Source organism: Plodia interpunctella, chromosome 4, assembly GCF_027563975.2.
Source record: "Plodia interpunctella isolate USDA-ARS_2022_Savannah chromosome 4, ilPloInte3.2, whole genome shotgun sequence".
NCBI lineage: Eukaryota > Metazoa > Arthropoda > Insecta > Lepidoptera > Pyralidae > Plodia > Plodia interpunctella.
Window position 1 is genome coordinate 5,650,250 of NC_071297.1, and position 19,922 is coordinate 5,670,171.

Here is a 19,922-nt window from a genome sequence, read left to right on the forward strand (position 1 = left end):
TTTGTTTTGGTATATCATCATTGGTACAAAAATAAGCCGACAAAAATACGAATGACACAAGCAATACGACATACCTTGCTGTGGTGGAACAGAAGACCGACGCCTTCCATGCACACCTAAAATGTCATATTTGTAATAAGTAAAAATCAATTTAATTGCGAGTTTTGTTTCCAAAAATATATTTATTGAATATTAGTATCTAAATTATATAAATTACATTATCCACTTGTCTTATTTATTGGGAACTGTGGTGACATCTATAGCGCCACATTCCTAGACACAACCAATTATGTATACTATATACTCGTAGTTCCCAAATGAATGTGAAAAATTATAAGTTAATTGTAATTTTTATTAAGTAGACAGTGTATATTTTTCAAACAATAAATAAGTGTTTCAGAATGAAACTAAGAAGAAAAATCGAAAGAAAATCACGTAGCAGGTTTTAAAGATGTCTCTTTGTGTGGAATCTAGTTAATGAAGTAGTATTTTATTTTTTATCTATTTCGTTCTATAGCCTTGTCATTTCACATGTTGTCAGACTTGTTTCGGTATAAAAATATTAATGCCTGCAACGCATAACATACGCTTCATTCCTTGTAAACCCAGAGTTGGTGAAACATATAGTGTGTAGTTTAATAAATTTATGTCACAATGACAACATATAGGGTAGTGAGACTTTCACATGATATCGATGTCTAAGTCTAAATAGATCACATCGCTTGGAGAGCTCAGCAGGAGTTCATCCCCCCTTCCCCTGTACCTGTATGAGGCCGCCCTCCCCCGAGGCGCAGTCTTGCACCGGGAACTCCCCCCCCAGCTCGGCCGCGTCCTGCCGTCGCCCACTCTTCTCCATCGCCTCCTTAATGCAGTAGTACAGGGCTTTACACTGTAACAATACAACGTCATCTAATCCTTTTCTCGAGATAAATAAATGGATGTCAACAGGCAGTCAAGCAAAGATATTGAACACTATAGACGCGGAGTAGGCGTAGCCACATGAGATATCAATATACCTACGTGGCATGCTTTGCTGCTTCCTCATCGTGTATTTCTAATAAGAGTTTATCTTTCTTGTTTGAGCGAAATGGAAGATATGACAATGACTTGGCTGACTCTGCCTACGTTTCCAAGTAAACTATAACCTTAATAAGCTAATTTAGGAAAAATAATAAAGAAAAATAAGCTAATTTAAGAAAAACATAAAGAAAAATAAGCTAATTTAAGAAAAAAAATAAAATTAATTAAAACTCAAACCGTTTGATGAGTAACTTACTACCTTTTCATTTTGTTATCAATGACATTCGGAACCATCGCATGTACCTATGTAGGATAGGTAGTATATAGAATATACGGTACAGAAATAAAAGAAGTTTATAAAATAAAAAATAAAAATATTAAGTACCTTTTTAGTATAATATTTATGTAACTGCGTCTGGCCACCATTTTTCCTCCAAAGACACAAAACTCGTATTTTCGGACTGTAAGTCATGTTGACGAGGCGCTCGTACCACCATCGTTCCACAATTGTACCTGAAAATATACATTTGAGTTTCTGATATTTTGGTATTACAAATATTACTATTTATAAAGTGCATTTCATTGTTCACGATGACGACATTGTTGACGAAAAACATCGTGTAAAAACCTGCATAATAGTATAATAACCTTGTTTTTATTAGTAGTAGTATAATATTTCCTGTAATAGTTATAAATGTAAATTAGCAGCGATGACGGAGTAAGGGTAAGTATTTTTTTCTTCTAGTAGTTAGTTGTGTTCCATTGCAGAGCAAGACCTGCCCTTCCTTCTTCCAAAAATCTCAAAAGTGTCATCACCGCGAGAAACTGTACAGTTAATTTAATATATACTAAGTATCTTGTACATCTTGACATGGTGTGTGTGTCACCTTGCGTGGAGCGTAGTATGAGGCCGTCGTCGCGAACCTCCATGAAGCGCAGTTCTCCGGCCGCGTCAGCCTCGTGCACGGTGAACGTCGCGCGCCGCAGCAAGCGGGACCCCAGCGGCTTTAGCTCGATGTCGTTTCCATGCTGATGGTACAAGATGAATACAATGTCTAATTGAATACATTTCATACATGAATGACTTAACTTACTAATGGAACGAAACAACCGACGTTGACCGTACACACTTAACACTTACTACAGAATTAACAAATAAATGCAAAATATAGATATGTAAGAACTATAGATAGACTTTACGAGTAAAATTAAGCTTACCAAAGTATGGACGACATCAAGTAGGTGATTGACTTCCTGACTGTACACAAGCCCGATGTGACTCTTAGCGAGCAACCTCCGCACTTTGTTCCGTGTGATATCCGCTTCAACTCCGAACAGAACCATCGCCGCAGTCAAGTTGTATAGAGCGGTGGACAGCAGTCTGTCCTCTTCATGTTCGAGGCGTTTTCTCTCCGTCTCACTGAGACACTTGTACCTCTCCATCATCTCGTTCGCTCCCTGGTCCATGCCTATCATATCCCGCTCTTGACTCACGGCGTCGAGGAAAGCGTCCTCCCAAAATTGCATTTGGTCCCAAAGGTTTGACCTTTCTTTACCTTCAAACATTGAAATTATAATATTAATACTAGCGTGGCTCATGCTAATTTCCATTTTTATACAGGACTGTGTTACTAAATACGTATGTACTTTTGACTTCACAAAATAACTAATTCGTACTCACTTGCATCATGGAAGTTTATCTATATATTATATGTATTAAGATGTTATAAAAGACAGTGTCTTTGAGTTAGTATCTCATTACATAAAATCATGAACTTACTTTGGGCTAACTCGATCTGAATCATTAGTACATTTATTTCATGATTTTACTTTATTATTGATGGCTACTCATTAATTAAGCAAATCTTCTATGAATGGTTCAACGTTACCAATAAGTCCCTGATAAAGATAAGTCCTGGCGGTATCAGGCGAAGTGAGCGGCGAAGTGACAGGCACGCCGACCGGCGGCCGATACCCGCTGAGAGAGGACTTTGAAGAGAACACGCTCGCCGCGCGCGGCTTCCCCGCCCCGCCGGCGCGACCCACCTGCGATGTTAAGGTTATCAGACCACATACACTTACAGTAGCGCCCTCTGTGATGAAACCACGAACAATTACTTTTGCTCCATTCGTAAACAAAAAAAAACTAAAGACTATATACGAGCTGGCGTATCCCAATTAGATAGAACATTTTTATACAACTGTCTACGGCTCCTTCTATGCCTGGGAAATTTTAAACTTATATTAAGCCAAGCTCGTTTAGCTTTTGTCATATCGCAGTTTCATCAGTAGATAGCTGTTAAGAGTGTGAATCTATAGTGTTTTTGTGATTGAATCTAAAAGCCAATTGATAAATTTTGTGATTCTTAAAATGCTTAATAGCTGTTCGAATAATGTTATTAAAAACGATCACGATTATATTATGCAAACAATTATGCTCTTTATTATGTTTTTGGTTATTTTGGATTTTTTGATGGAAAATTTTTTAGAGTGATATTGATGTAACAGCTATTAAACAAGACTGTTTTTATAACATCCATCTAATAATTTTGAAAAAGTATCTAATGAATTGCACTAGTTAATTCTTTCATTGAACGTAATTCTTTCATTGAACGTAATTCGTTCAGAATTTAACTTGCTGTTTACTCACATCAGTTGTTGAAAATGTGTAACAAAATATGAGAAGGTTGTATAATTTCATTAATAGATTAGTACTATGCGATACCATGCATTATTTCTACTAGAGACAAATGGCCTCAGATAAATTTAGAATGAAAGTTATTCCGATGTGATGTGGCGATTTGTCAATCAAATCACTAAAGCAGACAGACAGACTACAGACCCAGGACCTCAGAGGCATTTCTGACGAAGAAGAAGACGATTGATTTCCATAGTGTAAATAAACTTATTTTTCTCCATATTCGTTACAAATTATTAATAAAATTAAATATAGCTTGTATTAGTTTTAAATTATATATCTGTCATTTCTAGATTGAATTAATCATCAATCGACTTCATGGTAAAGGTTGAAGAAAAGTTAAAAATTTTATAAATTTTAGTGTTCATGGAAAAATGTGCCTCTGAGGAGCTGCGGAAGCGTACATGACACGCACTAAGACTTACATTGAGGAACATGACGTCAGTGTCAGAGAGGTTGGACTTAAAGGAGGCGCGGTGGTCAAGGAGATTGGCTCGGTTGGTGGTGATCGAGCCGCTCTCGTCGGCCGAACAGTCGGACGACGGCGCCGCCTGCCGCGCACACAAAACGCGTGTTGTCGCAATAATTACCCATTACCATTTGTGTGCGAACATGACACACTTCTGTCATCCGTCCCAATCATACGGTTACCAAACAGATGGGATGTGTAAAAGAGTTGAAAGAAATCGAGCCCAAATTTTGTAAACAAAAAATAATTTATTAATCAAGTACAAACTCATTATTTGAAAAAATAAGTATCAATCTTCTACTCCTGATAAATATCGTAAAAGAACACCCATACATAATTCTATCACATTTCCATCGACATGCTGGACATCCAAGGCGATATGAATTGTAACAGGTCAAAACCCCTTTTTATCAGTCACACAAACTCACAGCACAAACTATTAGATAGAAAAATTTCAAACACTCACGGTATACGTACATGCATCAAATCGAATATTTGGTGTTTCTCTGTAGGTACTAGTAAAATATTTATAAAACAATTTTAAAAAGCCAATACGTATGTAATTTTCCAATAAAGATTAAAGGTTTGGGATAAGAGACCAAATCCATTTTGATGCCAAGAGCCTCTTAATAACTTAGTTCATAACATTTTTTTATGCAAAGACAATAAATACTTGAACTATCTACGAGGAATAATAAATGTAAATGGCTTGAATATAACATAGACAGACATTGCAAATAAATAGAAATAGAACACTTAAAGAATACATTGATTAATCAACCTTGATACGCCCGCATTAGACCATTCGGAAAAAAATCGGAAAAAAACAAAATAACGAATTCTTATTTATCGATAATACTTTGGATACATCCAATGTTAGCATATTAGTTAGTACAAACAGTACCACATATCGACATTTTACGTTTCTTCCTTTTACCAAATACAAGCTGTCATGCTCAAGAGCTCTGCATACTGTTTATATTATAGACATACAATTTTATGGCAATACAAATCCTCCACCATGCAACACTGTAGTCACAACATGAACACATCCATTAAGACAGAAAAAAAATACTTACGTCCGAGTCGAATGAAGTCAGTTTACTGAAGAGAAGGTTCCTCTTCTGGTTGAGCATGTCTTTAAACATTTCTGCAGTGCTTTGAACGTCGGCGGAGTCCATATCGGGATAGTTGACTATCGGAACATCTGGTACCGTGACAAACACAGATAGTAATTTAATATAGCTTATTTTAATATTTAAAAGTTAGGTTACAAAATGTATTGGATGAGATATCGATGAAATTTGTTACACGGATGGAATATGGGTAGAACATATCCTAACATACCACATAGACTAACATTTTACATTGAATTTCTCACGGGTTCCCATCCCCGGGGTGCAGGTAGTAATAAATAATACAATTTTTATTAACCAAAAGTGTATACAGTATTGTTTCTTAGTCTAAATAATAACTCGACAAAAATTTTGAAATTATAGAATCGCATTTTCACTATAAACTTGTACACTTCGACTAGCCTGTGGGAGACTAAACCTTTCTAACACTTACCCGCTTGCGAGCTCTTCCTCGATGACGACGTAGACGAAGGCGTGTCTAAATTGTGCCTATAGTCTGCGAGTGCGGAGCCCGGCAGCACGCAGGGCTCGAGCGCCGCCAGCTCCTTGCTCCAGTAGTGCGTGTGCGCCATCTCCGCCAGCTGGAACACCGACGCCATGCCGCCCAGGCCGAAGTTGGAATACGTGTGCTCCAGCCCGTGCACTACGGCCTGAAGCACCTTCAACATGCCCTTCCATATCGGCTTGCTTACGAACTGTAACAATATTGCGATGTGGTAGAAAACTGCATAGTCCAGTTTCCAGAATTTACGTACAGAGCCGCATCCTACTAATTATTGCCAGTGACAAATTTTAGTTTCGGTGGTGATTATTTTCATTACTGGAATAGATAAATACCTATTGTAATAATAATAAGTTAGGAGTGAAGTAAATATATAAACGACATTACGGTGAAATGTGATAAAAACTAGAATTTAATACATAGTACATTTTTATACCGACATTTTCCACCGGCCGTACGAGAAAAAATCAAACGTAAACTCACCACGTCATCAACTTTGTCGTTGGGCGTGGACTTGCGGTTGAAGTTCCTGTTGAGTTTACTGAGCACCATGTTGCGGTAGGACTCGTCCTCCATCAGCTTCTTCAACCGGTTCAGCTTCAGCCAACCTACGCCTTCGCCCTCCAGGACATGCTGTACCAGCTTTACAAATACAGAACATATTTAGAAAGAAAGAAAACATTTCTGGCAAAAAACATATTATAACGTGTGTTTTTCAGGGGGGCCAGCAGACTAGGGATTTCCACTATGATCTACAACGAGAGTGATTAAATTCGAAATCAAAGCATTTATTTAGATAGACCTTTACATACATTTTTCACGTCACTTAAGCTATTAGCCACTATTAATAATAAATATATACTTATATATTGGTGGTCATTTCGAAATGTTAATAGCACATATGTGCTGTATACCACTGCCGAGAAGAAATGCTCAAAGAAATTCTAAACAGTGTTGGTCACTATAAAGCCCGAAGGGTAAAAAGAAACATATTTTAAATTGCATTTATCCCATGAGTCATATAGCCACATATACACATGTCACATACTCACATCGTTGAGGAAGGCCTGGTTCTCGGAGTTGGCGGAGGGCCTGGCGTGCGGCGGCTCGGGCGGGGCGGCGGGCGGCGCGTGGCGGATGAGCGGCGAGCGCTGCACCAGCCCGCGCGCGCCCTGCGAGAACGGACCAAACGTCGCCGACGACCCGGACACAGACTCCGAGGGCTTCGTCTGCTTGCCTGATACCATTGCAACAATGTAAACTCATCACAAAGGCTGAATCGAATGGGAGTTAACGTTTCAGCGCCAGTAATAGCATGTCTGAAAATGAACCGTTCTCTTAACCGGCGCTGCTGCTCACTCGCGCTAGTCCTCATTGGGAACATTTTTAGAATCAGTCAAGTCGTAAAAATTTAAACAAAATATAAATTCTTCGGAAGATTCTCACAGGTGTTATTGGCAAGATTTCAACTTAGAAATCAATGCATATAAAAATATAACGTATTCTGCATATCAAACAGAGCACAATCCTTACCCTTAGAACCGAAAAAGTCACTGAACATGCTAGAAGTGGAGGCTGCGAGCCCATTCAGATCGGAACTAATGTTGGAGAAGAAATCCCGGTGCGTGGTCGCAAGTAGATTAGTAGTTTGGAGTGCCGTCGAGTCGCGTCGATTGCCGCTACCCGTCGAGTCTTGACTGTCACCCTACAAAGAGTCGAAATATACATTATATTCTCATATTGACATACTAAGTTTTTTTTAAAATACTTTTTTGACACAAGTGTTTATTTTCGTCACGGATGTATAACATAATTACAAAATATAAGTACGAATGAAAATAATATTATATAGGAACCTTGATTAGAAGTCCTTTTTTCGCAGCAACTTCTTTAGCGCTTTTAGTGAGATCTCCGAAGGTAGACTTGCTGACGTAGGTGAGGTCTTCAAAGGTGTTCTTACTGACTGCGGTCGCTGTTTTGCTAGCTTCTAACGCTGATTTCGATGCCTCTTGCATACTTTTAGATGCTTCTTCTGCCGCTTTTTTGGCATGCAGCGTTAACTATTGATAAGAATACTTTTTTCAGCATTTTTTTTATAAATATGAGTGATCAATCGTCGTACAAATCAAAAGAGTTAACTAACTTAATTCTACATGCATTTGTGCTAGGCATGTTAATATTTTTGTAAAATTAAAGTACCTAACTAAATATTTTTTTAATGATTATTTTTGAAAGAATTCTCTAGTAAGCCATACAATCGCTACAGAATTGTTGCAAAACCTTTAAAAGATAGAAACAAGAAAATAATTAATGTAGCTAAATGTTTTAATAGATAAATTCGGAATCGGGCCTTTATTGATCATGGTGAATGGTTTTGTTCATGATTTTTACCTTATATCTAAAGCAAATTGTTTGTAGTATTATGCTATAGGTACTATTTAGCTCTCTACATATAGATAATGCATAGCGTTACAGTGGCTGGAGCACCACACATCACTCGTGTTGTATGCAATACCTGACCGAAAGGAGCAAACATTTTCTTCTCTTCGCCATCAGTCACTTTTCCTTTCTTTGATCCATAAAATTAAGGGAAAAATTATGTTGATACAACTTTAAAAACTACACATATTAAGGTATGTTGTTGTACACGATATAATATGTTGTTAGAATAAAGATTTCGTTTAGAGCTTGAAGTGATATTATTTAAGTATTTAATCTTACTATGATCAATCTGGCAACTCTATTGAAGAATCATAAACATTATTTAGGCATTAATTAGGCAATAAATTTAAATTTATTGCCTCGAAAACTAAAATTAATTTTAATAGTCTGATGCATAACTTGTTTTCCTTCATGAGAGAAAACTTCTTATTCTATCCTGGCAAGGTACAAGGGTAACAAGTGATCAACACTGACCTTGTCCATGTGAGCCAGCAAGCCCTCCTGGCTACTCTGGCGCGTGGTCTCCCGCACGAGCTCCTTGGCCTGCGCCGCGAACTGCTCCAGCAGCGACGTCTGCGACGCTTGCCGGGACACGCCGCTGCTTGTGCTCTGACGATGTACATATTATCGTATACTAGCGGTCCGTCCCAATTTCACTATGGTGAAACTATAAATTATATACTTGAACCTTCTTCAGGAATCAACAGTCAATCAGGAAAAAGCTTTCGTCAACTACGTAGAGGAGGGCTTAAAGATGATAAGACGATGATATAATGAGTATTAGATTTTAGCAGAAATATATTGAACATCATAAGCTAAACAATAGCATCGAAAAAAAGCAAATAGCATTGACGCGTATCATATCACTCTATCTCGCTCAATATTTACATGAGACAAAAATATGATTATGCCAAATTATACTATTTTATTTGTGCGAAACAGCAAATTTACACGTTAGTTAGCTCGTAACTTGGGGTTGAAATTGGGGTTATATTTAACGTACTAGTTAGCCGAACTGTACCTTGGCGTGCGTGGTCCGGTGCGAGGGCGTGAGGGCCCGCTCGGAGTCACTGGTGCTGCTGTCCTGCTGCTTGCGGCTGACGATCGTTTTCGGCGTCGTCGTCGAGTTTGAGTCAGACTCGCGCCCGAAACTCCCGCTGTCCGTGTCCTACACAATCACTAGCGTTGCTACATCTAATACAAGCTCAGTGCTCAGTGTGGGCCTTTGAGTGTTGACCATTACATAACTAGATAGCAAGTGCCGAAGCTTGTGTTTGTGTAACATAAAAATGTTTAATGCTAAGTTCAAACTGACATTAATACCACTTTTTGCAATTTAGCAAGTTGTACTGTTGTATGTGTGTGTTCTCGAGTCACGTAGGTTCCTATTATAAATATTTGTTATCTAAGTCCATCTTTGATAAGGAGAATAATATTCCCATATTATATTGTCTTTAACAAGAGAGCCTTTAACATTAGTACCAAGAATTGGTGCGTTCACACTGTTTACAGTAAAAACACAAATTCAATGTAATGTACATAAGGGACTATTATTGCAATAGTGATTCTAAGTGATCTTTACAGTTTAGGCACATTTGGACAAGATCAGTTCTAAACAGACACAGCTAGTGCGATGTGCTGAAACTATGGTTTTAAAGCGAGAAATATCCCAAGTTGGCCCGGTTTTCGCCAGCGGATTATCGAGAGGTAACTTACGCTTTTCTTGACGGGGGGCGCACGGTCGTGCGGACGAGCCAAGGCTGGCGGCTCGTCGTCCGACAGCTCGCTGCGGTCGGAGCTGGACGCGGAGGGCGTCGGGGAGGGGGAGGGCGACCGCCGCGCCGGACCCTCCGACCCTCCGAACATGAGGGACGACGGCGGCGAATACACCTGCACAAAAAATAAAGGAACTTGTAATTTTCAGGGGTTTTATTCATTATTTTTATGTAATAGATAGAGCAGATAACTCTATTACATAAAAATCAATACATTGTTTTATGCTTCATATTTATCTCTATTTAGTTTTTACTCCATAGAAAACTATTTGAAAATGAAACTGTACGGCAATTTGTAAAGTCAAAGACAAAAATATTTTTAAAATGTAAAACACAAAATAGAGAGTTGTAACGAATACTTCACCGACAAGAGCATACAATCTCTTAAACAAAGAGGCAATATTGAGAGCTCTTTTAAAGCTTTATTCAATGCAAGTATATATATATATATATATATATATATATATATATATATATATACAAAGAAGACAGAAAAAATCAACACTCACCGTTTTTGGATCCAAAGAAGAAGACAAAGTCATCGGAACCTGCACCACTGCGCTGTACGTTTCACCAATCACGTGTTGCTGATGTGGGTTGCCACCTAGAAACAACAAAATTATAAATGCTAAAGTTTGTGAGGATGTAAGTGTGTATGTACTCTTTCACGCGATATCTATAGGACGAATTGTTATGAAATTTGGTACACGGGTAGAATATAACCTGGAACACACAGGGTACTGTTTACATGGGAGCGAAGTCCCGGGCGCAGCTAGTATTATATAAATTTATTAATATAAAAGCAGCTGGCACATTCTGTTTTTATTTCGTTCCCGAGAGGATGGAAGACAAAATTAAAATTTCTTACCGGGTGATAAATCGGACGAAACCATTTCGGATACAAAGTCACTGAGGGATGAGTACGACGAGCTTGTGCTCTCTGCCCCTTCGGAGTCTGACCCGCTCTCATCTGTCATTCAAAGAAAACTAGTATGAAAACGTTGACATACACATGTAAAAAATCTGTGAAGAAATATTCAATTTAAATAACCATTAATACAATTGATAAGTAGAAAGTGTGCGTCGTGGGCGACCAAGGTTTACTGTATTTCTAAAAATTAGGTTAGATTAAGCACCAAAATCCCCATTATAAATATCATCGAAATATAATACAAACACGAACAGGCGTGACGTTATGTATGTATTTATATAATGTTTAGCGAAAAAGTATTAGTTATGTACCGGTAGGTTGGTTCTCCTGCCTCTGTAGTTGTCTCAGCGCGCCGTTGAGTGAGCTGCCGTCGTCCCACACGGGGAAGCGGATGGGCTGCAAGGAGTCGGCGAACCATTTCGGTTTGTCCCCAATTTGCCGAGGGTCAAACACCCCAGTTTGTACCCTGAGGAACGCCACGTTGCAGGGCGTCAGCGACCATTCCGCTAAGAACTCTACAGCCTGTAAATAAACCAAAAAATACTAACGATTTTTTGTTATTTAATTCACTTATGGTATTAAGCACCTATTAATTTATTCTCCTTACTCAACGGGATTTATTATTAAACAGGAAATAGGTAGTTGAGTATTGTATTCTTAAATTTCGTCGTGTAAATGCTGTAGCTAACGGATGGTCTCCGTTGAGGCAAAGCGGCGCATCGCACCCCTCTACTTTATCTCAATAACAACGCGGGGCAAGAAAAATGCATATAAGCTGAACATATAGACCTAAGCTTGTCGTAACAAATATAAAAATATAAAATGGCATTACCTGAGTTCTCGCGAACTTATTAAGGAAGGACGTGGTTCTAGGACGCGAACGCAGAAAACTGTTGATTTGGAACGCCACGACCGGTCTCGGGTACAGTCGCAGAGTCCGCGTGTGCTCCATAAAGTTGGCTAAGATGTTTTGAGAGTTGAAGAAGCGCACCTGGAACACGTCACAATTTATATATTGAGAAAAAAACAGATTCCGATAGAAGAAAAGCGTTATGGCAATTTTGGTATTTTTGTTTTATTTAATTGATATTTTTTTGGGTTTATAATTACAAAATTAATAATTAGAACTACATTGACTTCAGTCGAAGTTCGGCTGAGGTAATAAAATGTTAGGTGTAGACCTCAGTTTCTTAACAAATTATAACCTAACTATAGCGACAACACTTATTTTTAGAGAATAAATATAGTGCCGTAAAATAAAGTTGAAGGGCTACGCTCGCGGCGCCTGCAGTGATAGCCGCTGCGGCTTATTCTCAGTTGTTTATTCTACCGACTAAGCTTTGAATTAAATATTTTTTATTATTTAAATTATTTTTAAATACTGTTTCATGATGTGGGAGAAAAGAAAAATAATATGAAAAATAAGTGATGGTGGCGTTAGTGTACAGATTGGCCCCGTCTTAAATATATCTAAATAAAAATTGAAGTAACCATGGCGACCCTCGTTGCGACGTCGACAGAGTCGACATCGTTGCCATATATGAGCGCGTTGAAGGGCTGCGCTTGCGGCGAGGCCAGCGACAGCCGCTGCGGCGTGTGGCCGGCGCTGGCGCTCAGCGACACGCGGCGGCTCTCGGGGCTGCTGTGCGGCGCCGACTGCGCGCCCGACGCCGTTGGCCGGAGCGACGCGGGCTGCACCCTGCAAATTAAACAAATATACTATCGCTAGCTCTTGCCTCCAGCTCCGCCTGATATATACCTAGTTTAACCTCGGATCATTGAGTATGTCTACTCGAAATTTCATTAAAATCGCCTTAGAAGACGTGAAAGCCGATATTACTATCCTAAATATTCATTTTCCCACTTGGGTGTGGATTGGGATGGAAAGAAAAAATTAGAGAGTAGAGTATTTTTTCGGTATTGCAGTTATATCTTGTAAGAGACTCACATGAGACCAAATACAGATTTAATCAGACCATCACTCATTTTAATACACAAGCGCTAATCGCGTTCATCCATAAAAAACATATATTTTTTACTAAATAAACTATAGAAAGATGGTGTTAAGATATTCCTAGCAGTAGGAAAAAGAAGACTGTCAATGATGATAACGATGAAAAACGACGAGCGCCATCAATGATTATGATACAAATTACAATTAAGCGAAGAATAAAAACTGAACTTACTTCAACGTTGCACCTCCAACGCTATCTCTTCTGGACGGCATCAGAAGCGCAGAGGCTTGCTCCGCGGTCGTGTTCGTCAAACTGTTCAGAGCCTGAAGAATTGATAAAACAATAATTTGTGATTATGTTATAATTATATATGGAAAGCTTATATTTAGCTTGCCATATTATAGTTTAATAATGGAAATTAAATCATAAAGGTAAAAAAAAAAAACATTTTTAATACCTCCACTATTTTGCTCATTTTTTAAATTATTGCCTTTAACAACTTAGCCCATAACAAAAAACAACATAAATTGTATTTTTTCCTAAGTGTATACAAAACAAAATGTGACGATCTACGTAAAAAGGTACCTTATGGAGGGCAGGCTCTTAAAAACGTATTATGCGCATTTATGAAATAAAAATAAGAAAATACCTTTTCACGTGGAACGCCACAAATAGCAAACATGCCAATAAAACCAGACTACATAGCATATTCTTCCGAATTTACAGCATAACATAATACACCTAACTTATCACAATGTTAAACAGGTCACACACATCTTCATTACATAGATCATATCATATTTTCAAATTCGGTATTTTAGCAAAAAGGATGATGATACACGTTAAGATCCATGTGTGTACCTGTATATTTATTGCTATAAAAAAAGGAGCAACAACCTCATACAGTAACACGACCACAACAAATAAATCCATGCCAGCACAGCCAAAGTATAAGAATAAAATGCACAGATTTCGAGTTACTCAATATATAAATCTGTGATAAAATGACTGAAATTGTGTCCATATGTACCTACTTGCAATGTTGAAAGAAAATTCGTATTGGTAGTAGATTCGTTAGTATTGGAGTTTGTATTCAACACTTATTTCAGTCAAAAGTGCTACCTTTCAAAATGTTTGTAAGAAAAACCTCAGCAACAGTTATTTCGACAATTAATGAAACTAGTTACTGAAGTTATCAGGAAAGATTATGTATAGATACTCTGAAGAACACTATTACATTTGTACCTTCTGTTGTGTGTTCTAAAACTTATGAGAATCAAAATTTTTCATCGTTGAATATCTTTTAAAATAATTCAAAACGTACGGTTTTTTATTACTACGGAAGGAAGATAAGAAATTATAGATGAATGAAGACAAATAATAATGTACTTTACACTGCAACATTATTGTTAAGTTTTAATACTTTGTTGGATGAATAGACATTTTAAAAGGTAGTCATTATAGAAATATATTACTGGTATGTATATTACTGGCACAAAATATGCAGAGTGATCAGAGTCAAAGTGTGCAATGTAAAAAAAATATATATATTTACACCAGCTCCGGCGTATCCCATGAGATGCATGGCCTAGTGTCGAAGAAGAAGTGAGGAGTATATTAGTGAAAAAGTAATAGTTGAGATTGTTCCACGGTATATAAAACGTGAAAGGAATATATAAATGAATATATTTAAATTGATTGTTTAAATTATGGTATATAATTGAAGACGTGGATATAGTTCATGAATGGTTTGTGAATTTAAATTTAAATCAACTCTGCGAAATGAGATTAGATAATTAGATAATCGACGGGGTTTTTAGTTTTTGGTCAGTGTTGATGGAGTAATATTTTTCAAGTGCCGTAATGTAAAAAAATCGCGTTATTATTTTTGAAAGTTTAGGGAAATGAGTTTATGTATACCTACCTAATTATAGGATCACTGTAAGTTTAAAGTAAGTAATTAGTTTAGTTAGTTAGGTAATTAATATTTGAGAAAACAGCTTATCAAGTGTAAATATTTTCGTAAAGAGAAATTTATTTATCTTGTCCATAATCACATCATTTAAAAAAGACAAGTTATAATTTGAAAATGCATACACTTAACACAGCAGCGTAGCGACATCGAGGACAATGCGCTCACGATGGCGTATGACAGAGAAAGAGTGATATGCGATAGAGAAAAATATATTGACTGAAAGACACAACACTTAATGAAAGCTGTGAGCGAGATGCAAATATGTACCTGTTTCAGGTGGTTTTTAAGCACTGAACCTTCTGGTTCGGGCAACGGTGGCAGGTCTTGATCGCTTCCAGTTGGAGAAATAAGTTTCGTTGCATCCAAATCCACAAGCCATATGTCATCAGGTAATCTATGAAGAGGTTTAGCATTAAAAATAAAAGTTAATATGTACAAACATATTTTCTCCAATCATAATTTCAAAGAAATTAATTCAATACAAATAATATACAAACCTAAAATTCTTCTTATAGGTTAGGAACGTTGCTGGTATTCCAATGAGGAAGGGTGTGGGTGCCAGTAACAGCTGTTCGGCGCAGCTCATACAACATGGCAGCAGTGGGATCGCCGGGAACATGTACTCCAAGGGATACAACATGGCGACCAGCGCCATGACAGACATAGACAATGCGTTGTAGTCTCTGGATTGGACGACCACTTTGTTTTCCAGCAGGATCAGAGTTAGCACTTTCAAGCACGTGTCCACGCCTGATAAAGATATTTAATTTTAAAAAGAGTCATTAAAGCGTTTAAATATTATTTCACAGGCCACAGGTGTTTCATCTGACTTTACTGTAGCTTGTGAAAGAGACTTACCCAAAAGTTCCAAAGGCAAATGTAGAGGGAAATCAACTAGCGCAAATCGCGTATGATCGGGCAGCGCGAACAAAAGCGGCGCGTGCGCAGTTGGCGATAGCACTTCTAGTTCTATCCTTGTCTTGCCTGGCACCGGTACTGGCGCAGATAAAAGCCGCAGGATCCAGGTTTCTATCTCTTTCACGTCGTGGAGAACTATTGTAGGTGTGTTGTCATACGCCTGTCCGGTCAATACCGACCATACTGTATCCCTGGAAAAAAGGCATGAGGTAGATAAAATGTGCAAATGGTATTTTTATATGTGCAAAAAATATTTTTTTAAGTATAGAAATTTGCAGGTAAGTCTGTTGTAAAGATCACATCTTAAATTGGCCGTACAAATTGAAACAAGGTGAAGTGTCACACAATAAAAAATCTACAAGTGGGTAACAGTCTCTTCTATGTTTACCCTTAAAAAGAAGTTTAGTAAAATTACGGTAGCTACCTAAATATTTGTCTGGACGCCCCAACACGCCGTGGACTGGAAGACTCGTTGCACGCATCTATTAACTTCTTTAGGATAAATAGGCACTCTCGGAATGTGGAGAAGAATGGGTGATGGGACAGGAGGCACAACGATGTTAGGGAGTGGTTCCGTATTCGCTGCAATAAATAGTTTCATTTCTTTTAGTACGTAGTATTTTTTTTTGTTAAGTAACCTAAAATTAATATTGCACTTAATTATTCTTTCAAAAACCATAATGAGATAAAGTCTGTAAAAATAGTAGTTAAGTAATTGCATGTTGGGAGTTGCATTTAGCAACATTTAATTTGTGTTCATACTGTCTGTGTGAAAAATCTCTCTATATAGTGTTGTCCTCTATATTATATCGTTTAATCCTTTGATTGTATATCTTTTATTTCCACGCCAAAAACGTAATATAGTACGCATTTTTCCGAGTATCAATAAAGGTCAATGAACCTGTCGCTTCCTGGCAGCGCGCGGGCTGGGCGAGTGCGAGCCGCCGCTCTCGGAGTCTGCGGCCGCGACGCGCGGCGCCAGCGTCGCGCTGCAGTCGCGCTCCGAGTCGCTCGGCGCCACGTTGCTGCTCCTATAGTCACTGGAACATTCGCTAGGTCTCACTCCAAATTCTAGGCCGCCGTGCCCGCTTACACGTGACATTGGGATCTATAAGATCACTCCACGCCAATAGTATTACTGTGCAATTATTTTAACTAGTTGTTGCCGCAGTTCCTATGCTACATATGCACCTGCTCTTTTCAAAATCTAACAATAATTTAGTTAATTTATGTATGTTTAATTTTTAATTTATAGGTATATTTGTCTGGTTCCATAAATTTTAAATATATACGTTAATTTTAAATATAATTTTAGATATAAACACGTAGCTTCGCGAGTAAAAAACAACCAATATAAGCACAGTTTATTGAGATTTATTACAGTTGTTCAACAAACTTGTCACGAGCGAGCGGATGAACACAAACGTTGCAATCGCGGTTTCTGTACAATTTTACCCCCATTATTGTGAAAGTGAGAACGTACATGATTCTGCTGTTCGACAAATGGAACAGAAGCAATAAATGATCACCTGGAGAAGGCGGAGTCGGAGCTCTTCTCCATGGACTTGCGCCACGACTCGCGTCGCAGCACGCGCTCGCGACCGCCCGCCGCCGGAGCCCGCTCCACACCGCGGTAGAAGTTCACGCAGATGCCGTAACGAGTCTTACCTGGAAATATAAATACATTTATTTTCACTTATTAGGAAAATCAACAGCTCTTAAAATAATAATAAAGAAATCCTCACAAATAGAAATAAGTAACTAAGAAAACATTTTAGACACAGTACTAGATGATGATGATAGAAAGATACTTTGAAGAAGCGTTGTTTATAATGTCAACTCTCTAGTGGTCTAGTCCTACGGGGTCGCAAACGTCGAAACGATCTAGGCACATACTCATACGGAGGGCTAATAGACCGCTAATAGCGCAGGCACACCGTCACACAACGCTTTGCTAGATTAAAACATTTTCAGAAAGCGATACATATTAATCTGCAGTCAGTTAGTTATAAAAGACACATGTTAATTGTCATTGAGTATGACAAAGGACGAGCAGTTCCGAGAGGCGACATATATGGGGGTGCGGCGCAGACCCACCGATACACTGTCCTCGGGCTGGCAGAAGTAATCTATGTCCAGCAAGCGATACAGATTGATCTGAAGTCTCTCTAGTCTATAAAGACTCACCGGAATCCTTGTCAGTGAGTGTGAAGACGAAGGATGAGCAGTCCCTGGAGGCGGGGTGTCCGGGGGCCCGGCGCGGGCCCACGGACACACAGCCCTCCGGCTGACAGAAGTAAACCATGTCCAGCGGCAACGGAAAGTCATCATGGTTGGTCAGCGGGTAGCGGCGCAGGAGTTCAGGGGCCTACGGAGAGATAACACTTGATGTTACTGTCGTTTGTAGCTGAATCAGATTAATATAAGATGTAATCAAGCGGCTTAACAATCTAATACAAGAAAAGACTATGTTGTGATAACCGATAGCCCAATCAAAATTTGATTGTGGTTGAAGTTGGTAACATGCGATTGACCTTCTGTTCGAGATGAAAATTCAAATATCGTCTATATATATAATATTTAAATTCACTCAATTGCTAAATATATTGTCTATTAACGCCTGCCTAGGAACGTCGTTAAGGCACGTAAACTTCAATGCAAGTACACAGACTTTAATGGATTTCTGAGCTTGTTTAATTTGCATCCTGTGTTTGCATCGGATCATTAAGAGGGATTAGGGGCCTATTTGTATTAAGCTAGCGCAGAGAATTCTCTTGAAATACCGTTGAAAACATAAGGTGAATATATTAAGTACGTACGTCGTTGAACATATTAAGTACCTACGTGTACCGTCTAATTTTAATAATAATATTACATAAAAATACCAAACAGACAACGCGTCAGGCATACCGCTGGTTAGGAAATCACAGTCGAATCTTAAAAAAATTAAGTTCAATTTTAACGCTGACTCCGGGAACACACAAATGACATGAGGAATTGGGAACAGATTAGGGTGGTGGTGATCATGAATCTGACTGATGAATGTGATTAATTGAGTGGATTAAAAGGGATCAATAAATACCTGAACAGGTGCAAGTCCCTTTCCAGACGTGTAAGGCTTGGCGCCGACGATGGTCAGATAATCCACCAGCCTTGGGCATAGTTGCTGCTTCTGGATGTCCATCTCTCAGATATGCTTGCTATCACCGACGATCTAAGCGAGCGCTCTCTCGAACCCATTATATTTAAATAAAATATTGCTTGTCATAATTATCACTTTTATAATGTTCCTGAAACAATGTAAAAATAAACTCAACAAATTACATTTTAGACGCGAAAGATTGTTAGTCAACAACGATATATTATTACTAGATATTTAATTTTCAGATTGTGTGTGTTGTAGTCAAAAAATCCGCCTATGTAGTAGAATGCATGTTCTAGCAGTCAAGCTATGGATAAGTGCCTACTTATGATAAAATCTTTTGCGATAATAATTTTAATCAACATACTTTCGATATGCTCACTATCAAATTCAATAATATGTATATACAAATAGAAAAATAAACTAAGTAGGTATTCCTTTCTTTTAGAAGCTCAATTTATGTATATCGCAATTTCAAAGCGGCAAAATGAAGCGTTTTCTATGGGCCCGGCAAAGGATCGATCAACAAGTTAAGCCCATTCCAAATTATAAATGAGCCTTACACAAGCGCGATTTCTGATCCCCTTGACCCATTTGTTGCCTTGACCTATATTATGGGGACGGCAGGATCCCTCCCTAAGTATTTCACACATTTGTATAGGCATAATAAAAACCAGTAGAAACAGACGGGTGGAGTTATAATACAATTACAGACGTAGTACCTGTGTAATGTATATGTAGATGGTACGAAATATAAATGTTGGAGAGACAGAGAAGGGAAATACCAAAATAATAATAACATGGCCGACAGGGCCTGTCAGCCAAGAATTCGGGGCTCTTGCCCTTAAATTACGGCAAGCACAAGGGAATTCAACCCTACATAACCATGGCAAAATTCCATGTCCCACAATTTATCCTAAACAACTGTTTCATCACACAGATAGCCATAATCACAGAAG

General features: G+C 38.3%; 1 protein-coding gene across 15 annotated transcripts in view; it reads right to left on the minus strand.

Annotated features, from left to right (window-relative positions):
* The window catches only part of Rab3-GEF (Rab3 GDP-GTP exchange factor), a 32,013-nt gene that overhangs the window by 7,290 nt on the left and 4,801 nt on the right, over positions 1-19,922 (minus strand). For 5 of the 15 annotated variants that reach the window (XM_053743971.1, XM_053743970.1, XM_053743980.1 and 2 more), the window contains exons 2-33: positions 18,904-19,111; positions 18,009-18,189; positions 17,351-17,489; positions 16,723-16,861; positions 16,246-16,403; positions 15,762-16,012; positions 15,401-15,653; positions 15,171-15,297; positions 14,484-14,516; positions 13,160-13,251; positions 12,465-12,672; positions 11,806-11,964; positions 11,285-11,495; positions 10,911-11,012; positions 10,552-10,646; positions 9,984-10,157; positions 9,289-9,435; positions 8,742-8,876; positions 8,341-8,394; positions 7,682-7,885; positions 7,359-7,530; positions 6,878-7,062; positions 6,309-6,467; positions 5,757-6,018; positions 5,267-5,394; positions 4,144-4,269; positions 2,910-3,066; positions 2,239-2,576; positions 1,908-2,049; positions 1,406-1,533; positions 764-889; positions 75-116 (exon numbers count right to left, since the gene is read on the minus strand). In XM_053743971.1, coding sequence (XP_053599946.1) covers positions 75-116; positions 764-889; positions 1,406-1,533; positions 1,908-2,049; positions 2,239-2,576; positions 2,910-3,066; positions 4,144-4,269; positions 5,267-5,394; positions 5,757-6,018; positions 6,309-6,467; positions 6,878-7,062; positions 7,359-7,530; positions 7,682-7,885; positions 8,341-8,394; positions 8,742-8,876; positions 9,289-9,435; positions 9,984-10,157; positions 10,552-10,646; positions 10,911-11,012; positions 11,285-11,495; positions 11,806-11,964; positions 12,465-12,672; positions 13,160-13,251; positions 14,484-14,516; positions 15,171-15,297; positions 15,401-15,653; positions 15,762-16,012; positions 16,246-16,403; positions 16,723-16,861; positions 17,351-17,489; positions 18,009-18,189; positions 18,904-19,005 — 4,929 coding nt within the window. In that variant the 5' untranslated portion in view covers positions 19,006-19,111. The remainder of the gene's footprint in view (positions 1-74; positions 117-763; positions 890-1,405; positions 1,534-1,907; positions 2,050-2,238; positions 2,577-2,909; positions 3,067-4,143; positions 4,270-5,266; positions 5,395-5,756; positions 6,019-6,308; positions 6,468-6,877; positions 7,063-7,358; positions 7,531-7,681; positions 7,886-8,340; positions 8,395-8,741; positions 8,877-9,288; positions 9,436-9,983; positions 10,158-10,551; positions 10,647-10,910; positions 11,013-11,284; positions 11,496-11,805; positions 11,965-12,464; positions 12,673-13,159; positions 13,252-14,483; positions 14,517-15,170; positions 15,298-15,400; positions 15,654-15,761; positions 16,013-16,245; positions 16,404-16,722; positions 16,862-17,350; positions 17,490-18,008; positions 18,190-18,903; positions 19,112-19,922) is intronic. The other 10 variants (XM_064435907.1, XM_053743973.1, XM_053743974.1 and 7 more) reach the window with 6 other exon arrangements.